We start from the raw sequence: 15524 nt of genomic DNA on the forward strand, positions 1-15524 counted from the left end.
TGGATATGATGGAGAAATAAGCATTTATTTATTATTTTATTCATGATTTATTTATTATTTATTTATTTGGTTCTCTCCGACTCGGGCAGTGTCCTCACCTGAAGAGTGTTAAGCCGTGCTCTCGTCTCATCTAAGACTTCCGGTTTCATAGTGTCTTGTCGCCCTCATGGACCAAATTAAAATCAACATGGCGGTCGCCGCGTGGGTGACGATGGGTGTTTCCGGAGTCGGCCACACGGTGGGGCGTGTAAAGCGAAACCAAAACACATTTCCTAGAACCTCGCATAATTTTTAGAGTGGAGCTGTTAAGGGCTAGGTTCCCCGGGATCGTGTCCGGTACCAAACGTCCTTGTCGACAGAAACCTCCACAAACCTGTGGACAGCTACCGCCATCTATAAGCGACGGTGGCAAGCACACAACCAGTCTGATGGCCGCCGTCGCTCCGTCGCTCGTAGATGGCGGCAACCTTTCCAGTTATCATAGAAGAATGGATAGCTGGGCGCGTTGGTGGGAATTCATCATAGGAAACAGTGCGAAAAACAGACGAGGACGAAGAAGAAACACACGTGACGAGCGCAGCGCTCGTCGCGTGTGTTTCTTCGTCCTCGTCTGTTTTGCGCGCTGTTTCCTACGCTCTTATCAGCTTCGGCTTAGACTCAGGATGGGCCGTGCGCGTGCCCTTTCGGGGAAAGAAGACTGGGTGCGGTAAGAGCGGCGACGTACGCAGCGGCGCGAATGGGTCCGCAACCGACGTGAAGCCGCTGTCGCCTCGACGTCTACTGCGTCCAACGCTTCAGACACCCTTGAGAAAGAAGAGCACATCACTCGCCAGGAAAGCCGCCGCCGAGAACAGAACCAGCGATGTAAACGGCGCCGGCGAGCTACAGAAACCAAGCGCAAGCGCGAGGCCCGGCGACGACAGCACTCCGCGCCGGCTGAACAGTTCCCGGGTGCGACGGCGAGGTTCCGGATGGAGTTCGTGGATTACACGTTTGGCGTCAAGTGCGCCGTGTGCGACCGACTCTGATTCGCCGTAGACTTATCCACGATCGGCGGTGTGTCGGGCGGGAAGAAGCGGGAAGCGGGCGCGTGCGCGTTGCGGCAGTCTATCGAGTCGGCGGACGTATACTGAGAACCGGCGTGCAGAACACGCCGAGGCGCGTTCGGCACGCCGGGCGCGGTGCCCCGGCTCGCGACCGTGAACGGCTACAAGTACCCACCCATACCGGAGCACCTACAGAGGTTGAACGTGGTGGAGGAACGACTAGTGGCGCCTCGACTCCCGTTTATGAGCTTTTGGCGGTTGACGTGGTATAACAAAGACAACCGGGGACCAGTACGGTTCTCACATAACCAATTATCTAATCACACCTTCATCCTTACATTTATAAACACTTAATTTTCACCATAGTTTAGCTTCGATGGTTTTCCTTCTTTAGGAGAGTGGAAAGGCTGAAAGCTTTTATATAGATTGTCTATTCCACAATGTGTAAATAACGCGTAATTCAACCCTGAATATTCACCGAATACACGGGACTTGATGACAGTGTAGATTACGCGTTCGGAAAAAAAAAATAGTTCAAATGTGCTCGTATTTTTTAAACGTTTTTTTTTCAGTCACCATACACATTCCATATCCTACAAAATAGAAACCACGAATGGCGTATCCTCTAAGTTTTTCAAGCACCTAAATAAAATGAAACAGAGAAAACGATAAAATTTACAAGCAAGAAAACGATTTAAAGTCAAACAGTAGGCACATTTTAGGTTGTTGCTAAACCAGCATGCCTGCGGTGTATTATTACTAGCCGTTTCAATAATTTTAAACATAGTTGCGCTATTTTTCTAGTTCCAATAGAAGAACCTTTGGATGAAAGCCCACAGCCACGTGGTAAGTACGCTATTTTTGTCACACAAAGCAAGTAAAGGCCCGTTCACAGACCTGTGCTTCACTACGGCTGAGTGAGACAATACACGATCTTAAGCATCGTGTGATGGCTTACGACCGGCTGAATTGCTGCGCAGCCGGTCGAAAGCCGTCAGAAGAGGTTTAAAAAAGATTCTTGTGTCACTCCGTCATTGTCAATCGCATGTGTGTGAATGGGCCTCAATGATCAAAACAAGAGCCTGCGTAGTTTCCAAGAAAATACTAAAACTTTTATGAGCACTGCACGATAGTTTTAACATAAACCCGACATAGGCATGTAGTCCCATTTTTTTTTAGACCGTATTGCTGAGTATAAATTTTAGCCGCCTACGTTGGTGCACACAATTTTTATTTTCCAACACACAAGTAGCTTGAATAAGCTCCATTATTTCCTAACAAAAAAATAAATAAAACTGGAAAGCCACGTGATCGCTTCTTCGTGCTAATTCACTCGCGGACACCCGATTCTGTGAAAATAGCTGATTACTGAGAGCCTCCTTTTGTCTGCAACTTTCTAGATGATGCAAAGCTTCCTGACGTGTGGCGACCTGAAATGTACATCATGTTTGACAGCTCAATAAATGAATACCTGAGGGGCATAAAAAGACTGCAAGTACTCTACATAATAAGGCTAATGAACATTGTGCGTAGACCTTATTTATTCAATTCAAAATTGGGATATTTTTGTTTGTGGATAAAGCTGTATTCCACAGATTGAACATAGCTAAAAGTTTATCTTTGGAGTCAACGCTTTTACCAAGGCTGTCTTTCAGTGATTTCTTGTGTGCCTGCAGGTCAATGCAATATTCAAAAAGAACAAGACACCCCGTATAGATCTCCAGCTTGTAGGAATTTACCGGTTCCAAGTAGGTATCTAGCGTTCAAACGTGGCAATTTGATATTTAACTTTTACACTGAATGCATTAGTCTTTTTTTATTCAAGTCTCCAATAACATATTAGCATAATCACAATCAGGGTGTGCCTTTACATGTTGATAGTTTCTGGAAATGAAGAACGTTGCCTGGTGTGACTACTCGAATGAGCAAGTTACGGTTGTGGCATATTCGCATCGAGAAGGCGCAAGGCTTCGAAGATTAGCAGACACGGATACATTCAGAGGCCTTTCTTTCCCGGTTGCCAAACATTATACCACGACACTATTATTTTTTAACTCCAAATTTCAACAGACAAGACAAGATGAGCCTTTTATTGTGGAGGAAGACGGATTGGTCGAGGGACATGAATCCTTGAAGGCCTTCGGTGAATTCACGAAAAATGCTTCCTTTGCAAGACGTGCTGATTTCTACTTCCTTCTGGTTGGGTAAGCACGCAAACATGCATTTTGCCTCTTGAAGATCTCAACACTGAGGCAGAATTGGGATACATTCATCGTTCATGGTGGTGCAATCCTCACAACAAGGTGTGCGAAACCAAACTACTGGGTAAAGTGGCTAGTTTGAATGATTGGTCTTTGGAGACGAATCAAAATGTGTTATGGGGCCCATCGAATTTTAGTATAAAAAATGAAAAACGTTTACAATCCCCTGTAACGCCGAATTAGAGCGCAGCTCTTGAGGAGGAGGAGGGGAAGGTACGGAGAGAAGGGTCTGCCCCCCTCCTCTCCTGGTCGTCTCCCATTTAGCGGGAAATTTTCGATAAATTCACAGCTAAATTTAGCGGGGAAATTTTCCCGCTGAGTTCAGTGGGGAAATATTTCCGCTAAATTTAGCAGGAAACTTTTTCTACTAAATTTAGCAGGGAATCGTTTCTGCTACATTTAGTGGGGAATTTTCCGCGCAAAATTTAGCGGGGAAAATTCCTCGCTCAATTTAGTGGGGAAATGTTTTCGCTAAATTTAGCGGCGAATATTTTCCGCTAAATTTAGCGGGAATATTTCTGCTAAATTTAGCGGTAGAAATTTTTCAGCAAAATTAAGCGCTAAAAATTTTCGCAAAATTTAGCGGGGAAATTTTTTCTCTAAATTTAGCGCGGAATTTTTTCCGCTAAATTTAGCGGGGAATTTTTTTCTGCAAAGTTTAAAGAGGAAGTTTTTTTCCATAAGTTTAGCGGAAAATATTTCCCGCTAAATTTAGCGGTTAAAGTTTTCCGCTAAATTTATCGGGGTAATTTACCCATAATGCAACGCGCGGTGACGTCACGAATGACCCTTGTGACGTCATTATGGGAAACGCCCCATTATCCAACGCGAGGTTACGCCGACGCCGACACCGACGGCGACTCTGACGGGGATGCCGCTGAGGCCGGAAACGGGCGCCTAAGAACTGCGCTCTAAAAGCCTTTTTAGGGGAGAGGGGGGGGAGGGCGTTGTGCGGCTAAAGAGTAATTAGCTTTGTCTTTCTTACAGAGGAGGGCATTTTCACCGTGGAACCTAGACTAGATTTTGAAGCGTTTAAAACTTACCCGCTAGCAGTTTCATACCGCATAGTCCAATAGCAATAACGGTATTGTTAATATCGGTATTTACTTGATTTTATTTATGTAAATGAAGATAACATTTTTAAGTGTTTTAGCAATGTTGAGTGCAAGGTCTAATACTAGTAGAAGTACCTTACCATTAATGGGGTACTTTTGCCTCCTCTTCATTTTTGGTAAAAACAGGACATATAGTGTTCGGTTAGTGATTTGACTTCTGTAAGAGAACAGTTTATGTGATGGGAATACTTTCATGCGCAAGATGTTAATCTGTTAAATCTTAACCGATGGACTTTTCGCCCCTTAACTTCTCAGATGACACAATAAATTGGTAACCGCTCTAAGGAAGGAATGATGAGAATGGCAAATTGAATGCAAGGGTTATGCGAAGTTTCTATAGTGGTTGTAAGGCTAGTTGTTGATGATTGGAACACATCTTCATCAAATTAATAAGGCACGATTCACCCAGCTCCCGGATTGTAAAGAAGTGTTAGCGAAGCGGGTTTCAGGAAGGAGGAAGTTAGGGTACTGCGCGAGATGGTCAAGACCGTCGTAATTGCGGTATCAAGCCGACACGAGGCTTTTATGCGTCGCCAACTTTTCACATTTTTCCGTGTACGTACCTGGATGTGCTCGTGGTATGATATCAAATAGACTGGGACATAGAATACAACCGTCAACACATTTATTTGACACCAAGTGTTCGTGTGCTTTCATTTCAGGCGTCGCCTAGGGAAACGGAACAAGACTACTAAGAAAATATCTGCAAATATTCTTGGTAAGACAAATTAGTATTCAGCTTGACAGGTAACATGTTCAAACAAATCTTGAACACCTTAGTTATTCTAGAAAACGGCGTCAATGACACAGCTGGATATTTTACCCTCATCTTTAATTAATTTAAATTGAAAATAAAACAACCAAATAGCTTTATTTTAGCTTAGAAAAACAAAACTTCACGTGTTTGGTAAACTTCGTTGGTGAATTTAATAAAAAAATATAAAAATGAATATTATAGTTCAGACACTCGTTTAAAAAGTGCAAGGTCATCGTTTATATCATCGTTTATATCATTTATAGCCATTAAGAGCTTAAAGGATACTGCAAAGAAAAAACAGTTTATTTTTAAACAGCCTAATATGAACAAGCATGTCACAAAACAATTTTTCAAACAAAAACAAAGTTTTTTACAGCAATATTTTTTGCGCGGGACTGATTTTAGTTTGCAGCTATTTTGTCCGCTTTAAATCGCGCGCCACAAAGTTGTTATGCTACGTCACGTGTTGGCTGCTATACGTCACGGAGTGACGAATTCCAGCCACTCCGCGCGCGTCGAAAAAAACGGGAGCTTTAAATGGGGAGAGGTTGTGACTCCGACTAAATTACGTCCTGTGGCGTAAATATTGCTAAAAAAATTGTTTTTTTTCGCGGAAGATTTGTTTTGTGACATGCTTGTCTCAATTAGGTCGTTTAAAAAAAAAACACTTTTCTTCTTTGCAGTTACCCATTAAGAAACACAAGGCACTGACTATGATAATGAAGATCTTTGCTGGCGTGTACTGGTCTTCGGTGTTCCTATTGACCGACGCCGCATCTGAATAGCCACAAATAAATAATAATATTGTGGGCACTCGGAACGCCTGGTGTTTCTTAGAATATCAGTGACTATACGGCGAGAAAGTGTTCCAAATGCGTCTTTGGCGCATCGGAATGCAAAGAGGAGCACGATAAAGGACACCATGACGATGGTGCAGGGAACTCGCAATGACGAGGGAGCCAAGGGGGCATCATCGTTGATTGAGGGCAGGGATGGGGGATGGGGTGAGAAAAGGACGTGAGAGCGTTTGTGGGGTAAACGCAACTACACATTGCGCTAGGAGCAGACGAACTTGCGCACCGCATTCGTAACTTTGAGCGATGGTGGTACCGCTGTGTAAGATTTGCTCTCCCTGGCTGCTTGATGATAAGCTTCAGAATGAAGATGCTCGCTCACACCTTTCTGGCATGGAAGTACCAAGTAAGACCCTTATAGCGCTCGGAGGTTACAAAACTAGAATTACTTACTGTCGCAGACCCTGTCTTGTCTTGCGGTTCTACGACGACCATCGAGATGACTGCCATTTTGATAGGCAATAGCACGCCCCCTATAGATCGTGAATAGACACCTTAAGAAACGCGCCCACTTGTCCTATATATCCACGCATTTTGCTTCCTGGTTCGTTATATGGCATTTAAAGCTAAATGTATTGCCGGAAGTGTATCGTGCGAAAGGTTTCGATTTTCACTTGGATCTTCTGAAACAGAAAGTCTCAACGGCTATTGGCTGCTTCAGGATAAACGTCGCTGTAACACAAAACATGTTTCTTTTTTCCACGCCTATACGATGTCTTAAAGCTTTTTTTTTCTTTTTTTTTGTCTTGATTTGTCGCAGATCCCAGAGACAGGAACGTAGCAAAAAATGTCAGTTAGAATAAAGTAGTACTTAAATACCACTACACGGTACCCGCCTAAAAGTAACTAAGCATACACTCCGCGACACAGTCAGCGTGAACATGGTTTTGGCACTATTTTGCGTTTTGCTTCCAAAGAGTACTGGCGGGCATCACAATTTACCAATTACATTGGTATCCCAACTGAGCACTTTACACCATCTTAGCTGTTTAGATGAGAGTCCTTGAATACATAAAGAATGAGTCGTTAACGCTTTCTCGTTTTTGAAAACGTATTCACGGAGACACTGTATTCGAAATCAATTGATATTTTGGTTGAAAGAATCACGTAAAGAGAATATTGGAAACATTTATAATGATATTTTTCATTGCTGCAAACAAACTTACTTTATTCCTAGACATTTTATCTTGATATTTTTATGCACGGGAAGGGCAATATTGCATTAAAAGGCACTATTATGAAAAATAAAATAATTCTAGAAAGTTAGGTTTAAACATTTTGCCCGAATCACAGTCACAGATGTCAAAACAGCGCATTCCTTGACCTTGAGATAACTTTAAGTTGGAAGACACCTTTAACTCTTTTTTTTTTTTCATTTCATCTATCACGGCGATAAGGGGAGTGTGCGCCTGCCAGCCAGCCAATAGCGCGATTACTTTGCACCGCGCTTGCCCTTTCTTATGTCTTTTCGTGTCCAGACTACGCATCACTTGTCAGTTCAAGCTTTCTTTTTAAATTCAAAATAGCTTAAAAAGGAGAACATTAAAAAATCATATCCATTAAAATGAGAGAAACATCATAGATATTATCTTTGTCCTTTGTCTTTTTTGCCGTTTTCTTTTTTCGATCCTAGTTTTAGAGTATCTTGCCATTTTCAAGACTCACAATCTCGCCTGCACTTCTAGTTCCTTCTTGGAAATTGTTTTTCTAGCTGAGATTACGTTGTACCCAAACTTCGCAAGCTTTAAATTTTTTTGAGGGGTGCACAGGTCGACGGAATGGGCGTTAGTGAAAATTGTCACAAACTTTATTAGATAATAGAGGCTACGCGAGGACGTGTAAGCATGAATTAAGAAACACTTTCAAAACGTCTAATTGTGTCTCGGTTCATTCGACCTCTTTGGGCTGAGGCCTACCGGCGTGTAACAATAAACTACCTTATCTACAGGCAGTAGGTAAGGTGAAATTCGAAAGGACCTTGTTTAGAAGAAGGTAATAATCCTAACGTTAAAAAGTACAGCCCGCTTAGCACACTTTGCCAATAGAGACATGTAAGAAAGCTAAAAAGAAATCACAAGGTAGAATAAAAATTTGACGGATCGAACCACGCTTCTTCTTTTTTTTTGCCATGGGAAATTATCGACCAGGGAGCTGGGTTAGAGATTTCCTGCAATAAGTCTGACCACACCAAGTTTTCTACAATTTTTCATCTTAGGCTATAGAAACCCAGCACGAGATTTTCTGAAGTCATTGCCCATATTGCTTATGTCTTTAAAAAAACAAGCGTTACTCGTTTCTTTGATGAAACATAACACTTTTTTTAAAATATGTAAGCAAGCACAAGTAGCGTGTTACTTGTGAAGCGTTGCGTGCAAGTCACTCCACCCATTGCCTTCCGTCCTAGCCTAAAACAGCGCGTCTTCGGAAACTGGCCTGGATACCACATTTTCTTGAGTACTTTCCAAGTTCGCCAACGAAGTTCGGCAATTTATGTTTTGTTTTGTTTATTTATTACTTGCAGTAGACTATAGAAATGCTTTATTCAAAGAGGACAATTTTTAAAAAGTGAAAACATCTATTCCTGTTTGAAGTTTGTTATAGGGTTCGACAGGAACAAACTTCGTGGCGGGCTATTCAGGCTCATACTGATCCCGATAGTTCATCCAATTAAACAGGATGGTTTGTCCTCTTGACTTGGAATATTTAGTGTTCTTCCCCTGCCAGCTTTTTTCTGAAACACGAAATACCCCTTAGCAGATATATTAAAATATAAAAAAATGAAGATAAAAGACTGTTTCTACTTCCAGGTTGCGCCTATTCCGGAAGGATCTGCTGTGAAGGCCTAAATGTGGGAATGGCTGTGCAAATTCCTCTTCTTTACGCTTCATTCGAAACAATCGCCCACGAAATTGGACATGTGCAAGTAGCATATCGCTTTGTTTTTTCTAGAATGTGTTTACAGTGCGACTTCAAATGTAGCTCTTTGTGCCATTTACCAAAATGTCACAGTTAAATATGATTCTTGTGTTTCGTCTTTGTTTTTAATTGACCTTTAAAGTTGAAAACCTGGACGGGGAATTTATTCCGTTTGCGTTTTTGTTTCAATTATTTGGAGAAAATTACAAAGTTGCCCTGAACTTTATTTAAATATCTGCATAAGAAAGCGTGCATACTCAGTCGTAGTAATCAGTTCAACCATATAGCAGTAGGGTAGATGTTTTAAACACTTATAAAGGCAGTTACTTTATAGAACGAACCAACCTCAGTAGCCACGTAAGAACGAAATGTGTAGGTCGGTCAGTCCGCGACCGCTAAAACAGCAACCGGTGACTAAGCTGCTGATTAAGCTACGAACCAGCACGCAGGAACGGGAGGAGCAAAAGCAGGTTGTGTGAGAAAAGCCGCAGAGCGGAGAGGAGCGGATAAAGCAAGAAGGGAAGAGCAGGAACAAGTGGTGAGAAAATAGCGCACAAAACGAGGAATAGAAAGTGCAGAAACCGCGCTTCTTCTCTTTTGGTGACCCAGACAATTCTGAGCAAATGCTTTGTATCTTAACCCAGAATGAGTTTATGGGCTCGATTTTATGACAAAAGAAATGCGCTCCAGTGTGACGAAAACGTGTAACACACGAAGGCTAAGGTAACGTAAATAATACTTAGACTATAGCTGGCAATGTAAAAGCATCCAAATTCAAGGCATACTCAGTCTTAAAAATTCATATGTTATCATAATCAGGCGTAATTAATTTAACGAGCGAGATATACCAAGCGGCTATACGAGAATCGAGCACCGAACCGTGTGAACCGCTGCTCGATGCTTCTGCTCGGCATCTCAAGGAGAAGGCGAAATAGAGCGCAAGCAGCTGGACTCAGTGGAACTGACGGCCGGGAGCCTGCGAAAGCAGACGACAGTTGCCATGTGCAGCTGACTCGAGAAGAATGAAGCGTAGCTTTCCACGAGATCTCATGATGTCATTGGGTGAACCATAACGACCAAGCGGATAGAGCAGTGGGCGTGTAATGTGCCGACTTCGAACAACATCCTATAGATAGTGCAACAGACGAGATAGGCATCCTCCCCTCGCAATTACTTTAGGTACCACAAGAGTCTCCTCTTAATCTATGAGCACAAAAAAAAACTGAGAGATCTACGCGCACACTTGGAAGAATTAAAACCAATGAAATCTTCTTAATGCATATAGCTTGTACGCTTCCCTCCTGAATTATTGTAAACAATATGACGGTCATACTGATAAACTCACTGAGCACATAAGTGTGCCGTCTGTGCAGCGAATCCAGAAACCAGAGAAGGGCTCACTGTAGCCGAGCATATAACATATCATATCGCACGCGTTACGCACACATGGCACATTTTTGTGGTCCCAGGTTGTGTAACAATAATCCAAACAAGTTTATACTTTTAAACATTTTTTTATGTATTTTTAACAGCATATTTTCAGAGTATGCTGTTGAAAATAAGCTACGTGCTCGCCTGTTCTTTTTTTTTTAAATATCTTCCAGGATTGTGGCATTTAGCCTACCTAATTTAATGCACAATTGCAAGAAGTAAATAAAGAGATATGACGAGCAAATGAAGGGTTCATTTGTGTTAGTGATAGACGATATTTTGTGAGTTTAGATACATTAACTTTGTTCATTATACTCTGTTATGGTCTTTCACTGTTTATGTTGAGGCAAGCGCTTCCTCACTTTTTTGTTGCCCTGCTTATTGTTTAACATACTTCACTTATCCCGAGCAATGTAGCAATTTAACTGACAGCTTAAGAAACGCAAAGCCTGGCGAGTTCCGACCATGCCATTATTGTCCTACAGCCAATGACAACGAAGCATTAGCTGATAAGAAGGCCGAAGAAGGAATCAGTAGCAAGAAGCGTGGACATCGTAAGGAACGACCTTCGCTTCCTAAGCTGCCACTGAAAGCGCATTCAGAAAAAAAAAAGAAAGAAAACTGCCCTAAAACTAACTCACCTAACCATCGATATGGTAAATTGTATTTATATGACTTCGAAGAGCCCTACCTTCATTCTGGTGTTTTACAGCGGCTGCTTTTAAGGTCCCTTTCCGGGGAGCGCAAAAACGCCTGATCGAGGGACGCGAGCCGCCCAATCACCGCAAGCCGCGCTGTCGCTCTCTCCCAATTGCTGTTGGGCCTCACACAACCGCGTCATCTTCGGTAAGACGCGCTATCAATCTCTTGCTCTCTCGCCCCAGCCCCAGATAAGGCCAGAACACGCAAGACTCGCGCTCTGTCTTAGGAGTGGGACAAGCAAGCTCTTGTCTACTCTGATCAGCGCGGCGGGGTGATCAGAGTAGACGGAAGCAGTGCATAAGCACAGTGGCATTAGAACTGTCATTGGCGCAGGACCCCGGCTACCACGTACAGGAGGCAGCGCATAAGCACCCTTACCCGAGTCATTCAAGTACATCGCCTACAACTATTTTGCCAGAAGCGAAGCTGCTAAAGGAACTATCCTAAAGCCACATAGACCAAGAACAAGCCTCATAAAGCACATCTTTCAACAACGCAACATCTGACGCTGCCTATCGCGACACACTTTGTGTAGTCATTTGCAATTTTTAATGCCATAGTATTTTTTACTTCCTTCAACCGGATTTTGCAATACGCGCGCTCTCTGGCCTCGCCGTGCGTATGCGCAGAGCGCGTTTGCGCCGCCGGTATGCTGAGGCGCCGCGCGGCTGTGCCCCGCATATGGAGGACGTAAGCATATGCACGTCCGCATACGCAGGCGCCGAGCGTACCCGGGCGTCGTCCTCAACGTTGTCCTAACGGCGTCCTTCAGGTCATCCTAGAGGTCGTCCTAGGGGTCACCCTTGAGATCACCCCAGAGGGCGTCCTAGAAGTGGTCCTAGTCGTTGTCTTTTGACGTCGGCCTCTAGGACGTCGTCTTAGCAAGCAGATCCCATACAAACATGTTCTATGGTCGGCTATAAAAAATTCTTTGTTCGGCCGGCTTCAGCTATTTGGCCCAATTAGCTAAAGCATTTTTATGGCTCTTTCTCATTTTTATGGTCGCCTTTATGGGCCTATTTAGCTTTGTCTATGTCCCTATCACTGTCCAGCCATAGCGCTCTACAGCTTTTCTAGTGGCTGACTAAAGTCTTCTATATAATTTACCCTACGGCTCTTTTAGGCCTACATGCTATAGCTGTCTATAGCTTTTCCTTTGGTTTCTTTAGCCATTTATAGCTTCTTACGTGTCCTGGTAGTGTCCTGCAGCTAGAGCGTGCTGTCTATAGCCAGCACGCTCTAGCTGCCTGCGGCTTTTCCTTTGGTGTATTTAGCCATTTATATGGTCAGTTAAAGAAAGCTGTATGGGTTTTTCTATGGCTCTCTTTAGCCAGCGCACTCTAATTTTTTTTTTTTTAAAGTTCATCCGACTTTTGAAAGCTACAAGGTAGATACACATACATCACTGAACACACAAAATACACAGAACACAATCAGAGCACACCCACCAATTGCAACAACGCAGCGACATCGAATCCCCACCCTACTCTCTACGTACGCTAACTTCGGACTAGATCTGTATATGGCAGTGTTATTTTTGAATCCGACTTTTTCTGGTGACTGCCATGATTTATCGCATAAACACGGAGAGGCGAAGCAAATAGTACTCGTAGTTAAACATTATTTGAATTGTCTTCTGGAATAGCCCTATCTCTTAATTCAAAACCCTGAGCAAAGAAAATGCGGTCATTATGCTAATTAACTCAAATATATTAATTTATTTTTTATTAAGTTTTATGAATCATGTTGACAATGCAGTGTTAAGATGCAGTACACTGGTGCTAAACATTGTAATCAAGCTATTGCTTGATTGCAGTGTTCAGTACTGTGTGATCTATTTTCAGTTTTGGTGGGGTAATAATTTTAATTGTTACAAAAGCGTTTCAATGGATTTTCAAACAAACAATATTACTGGTTGTTAAGACACGTTGCAACAGCAGAGAACATATATTGGGTCATGTTTTGTCACTGGTATTATAGAAACTTAGTATTGTTTAAATTTTCTAACCTGGAGCGTTTTTGCTATAAAAAGTAAGTGCCGGGAGTGATAAGGACCCACGAACTGTGACTTTGGTATCGCAGCAGACGACTAAAGTGAGACTGTCTTCGGTGATATCATGCAATCGCTTGAAAACATCAAGTTGCGCCCAAGTCAGAAAGTTAAAAAGCCCGTGTTGAGAGTTTTAGTAGATGGGCAGTCACTCCCGCAACTCCATACCCAATTCGTCATAGCCTCCGCTATACATATACCGTAGTAGTAGGATCACTCTAGGTGACGGAAACCAAGCCCTCAAGTTGCCTTCACCGCCACCGAACATGTTCGCGGCGGAACATCTTCGCGCCGCGAGCATGGAGGAAAAATCTTTAGACTCGGGGCCATACATTTTTCTATAGACGCGTAAAGACAATTTATTGGTCCCCAGTCTTTAGGCTCGGGCCATAGAATTTTCTATAGGGGGGGGGGGGGGTGAAGAATATTTATTAATTCCCAGTCTTTAGACTCGGGGCGACAAAATTCTCTATAGGCGGAAACATAAAATTTATTGCTTCTCTGTCTTTAGTCTTAGGTCCATAGAATTTTCTATAGGCGAGTAAAAACAAGATATTGGTTCCCAGTCTTTAGACACTGGGCCATAGAGTTTTGTATAGTTGGCTGTAGCTGTATTCATGGATTTCTATGGCCAATCATAAAAGGCCATAGGGGGCGATAGCTTGCCATACAAGTTTTCATAGACGGCCATAGACCATTTTTGTGTGACATAAGCCCTCGCCGCGCACACACCGAGCGGCAGTACGCACACATTCACATTTGCCCGCAAGCTATGAAGCATTTACTCATGACTGTGGCGCAAGTAGATGAACCCGCACAACGCATACATGGGGCGGCAGTACCCACACATTCACATTTGCGCCCAAGCTACGAGGCAGTTATGGGCTTGAGTTGGGCTAATTTATACATGGCAAATGATGGCGGTAAAACAACTTGAGCATGAAACGATAAGAAAAACAGGATAAGACAGACACATGAAGCTGTAATTATGGTGGGAAAACGGCTTGAAAATTAAACGATTACATAGATACAGAAGATTAAACGATTACTCAGAGACAAAGCAATCATTCAATATTGAAGGGGCGCTCCGCAGTCTCACTCACGTCAGTGATTGCGTAATGAACCACTAATAAAATATGGTGTTTACTCAATCTTTGCGCTGTTACATTCACAGTTGTCTGTGTGACGAGTTTCATGACGAATCCTATCGCAATTACTAGGCAATCAGCTATACTGGTTTCCGCAACCAATTTATTACTACCTTCTTTTTTTACTCATTCGCAGCAAACAGTAAGACCAAGTGTGATTAAAAATGTAAGATTGTGTGCAACATTAGGGCTCCGTATTTGTCAAAATAGTTACGGTAACTTAGAGATTCAGAAACGCGGGGCGTGGCCTACTACGCTCAAGCTTCTCGCTTGCTGACTAGTACTTCGTCGTTTTTATTAGAAAATGACGCAATACCGTTGCCTTTTGGTTAATAACCAGATGCTCAGGGCACGCGCCACGCGCACGTTGTTTAAGCCATTAGTGATTATACTCACTTTTGGCAGCTACTAACTTAGTAGGCTTTCTTGAATGATTCCTTTATGTGTAGTGTAAAGCGAATTATTTCTAAATAACTTTAAACACCGTTTTATCGACCTAGTTCTGCAGTCTAAATAGCAAATCAGATCGCTAAAAACCTGGTAATTTTGTTTTTATGCACAATTGTTTATGCAGGCTTGGAAGCACGGATGATGGCAATGGTCCGGTTCAAGGTATAGAGGGTCATCCAGGCGCTGAAACCTGTAAGAAAACGCAGACATATATGATGGGAAGGGCGAAGGGACCGCCTTACGAGTTTTCCAATTGCAGCGAAGAGGAAATGACATTCATATTGAGGTGGGTATGTGTCGAGACATTCCAGGGAGAGTGAAAGCATATAGGACTAGACACGCCAAAACTACCTAAGTGAGCTGGGGTCGTGACATTACTTCCCTTCTGAAGTAGATTAGCTGGATGACGGTTGTTATTTCGTAAACGGAAATTTCGTCGATCTTTTGAGCTAGCTAATCTAAGAGCATTATATGAATGCTCCCTAATCTCTTTTTTTTTTCATAATAATATCTAGCTGTTTTTTTTTTTAATTTTGCTATAGTTAATTTTTGAGAAATCACATATAGTTTAATAAAAAAAAACTAAAACTTCCGTGGTTTTAGTTTTTTTTTTTTTTTCTAATTATCTTCAATTTTACCCATCTCTCTGTAAGACGGGAATGCATCAACCAGCGTCATGATTCAAATGAATGATTCTGTCCACCGCGTGCCTCCCTGCTTATCGTGATCTTTCAGTGGTGCCGCTGACTACATTGTTTCCCTCGATAAAACAAAATTAGCCTTTAGTACCGGAC

General features: G+C 42.6%; 1 protein-coding gene across 1 annotated transcript in view; it reads left to right on the plus strand.

Moving 5' to 3' along the window:
* The window catches only part of LOC115332484 (venom metalloproteinase antarease-like TtrivMP_A), a 41782-nt gene that overhangs the window by 16048 nt on the left and 10210 nt on the right, over positions 1-15524 (plus strand). Inside the window, exons 5-11 of the mRNA XM_040211638.1 lie at positions 1851-1892; positions 2447-2571; positions 2723-2794; positions 3117-3250; positions 5085-5140; positions 8841-8952; positions 14855-15016. Of these exons, the coding sequence (XP_040067572.1) occupies positions 1851-1892; positions 2447-2571; positions 2723-2794; positions 3117-3250; positions 5085-5140; positions 8841-8952; positions 14855-15016 (703 nt within the window). The remainder of the gene's footprint in view (positions 1-1850; positions 1893-2446; positions 2572-2722; positions 2795-3116; positions 3251-5084; positions 5141-8840; positions 8953-14854; positions 15017-15524) is intronic.

The sequence above is a fragment of the Ixodes scapularis genome, unplaced genomic scaffold (assembly GCF_016920785.2).
Source record: "Ixodes scapularis isolate PalLabHiFi unplaced genomic scaffold, ASM1692078v2 PGA_scaffold3__209_contigs__length_174095766, whole genome shotgun sequence".
Lineage (NCBI taxonomy): Eukaryota > Metazoa > Arthropoda > Arachnida > Ixodida > Ixodidae > Ixodes > Ixodes scapularis.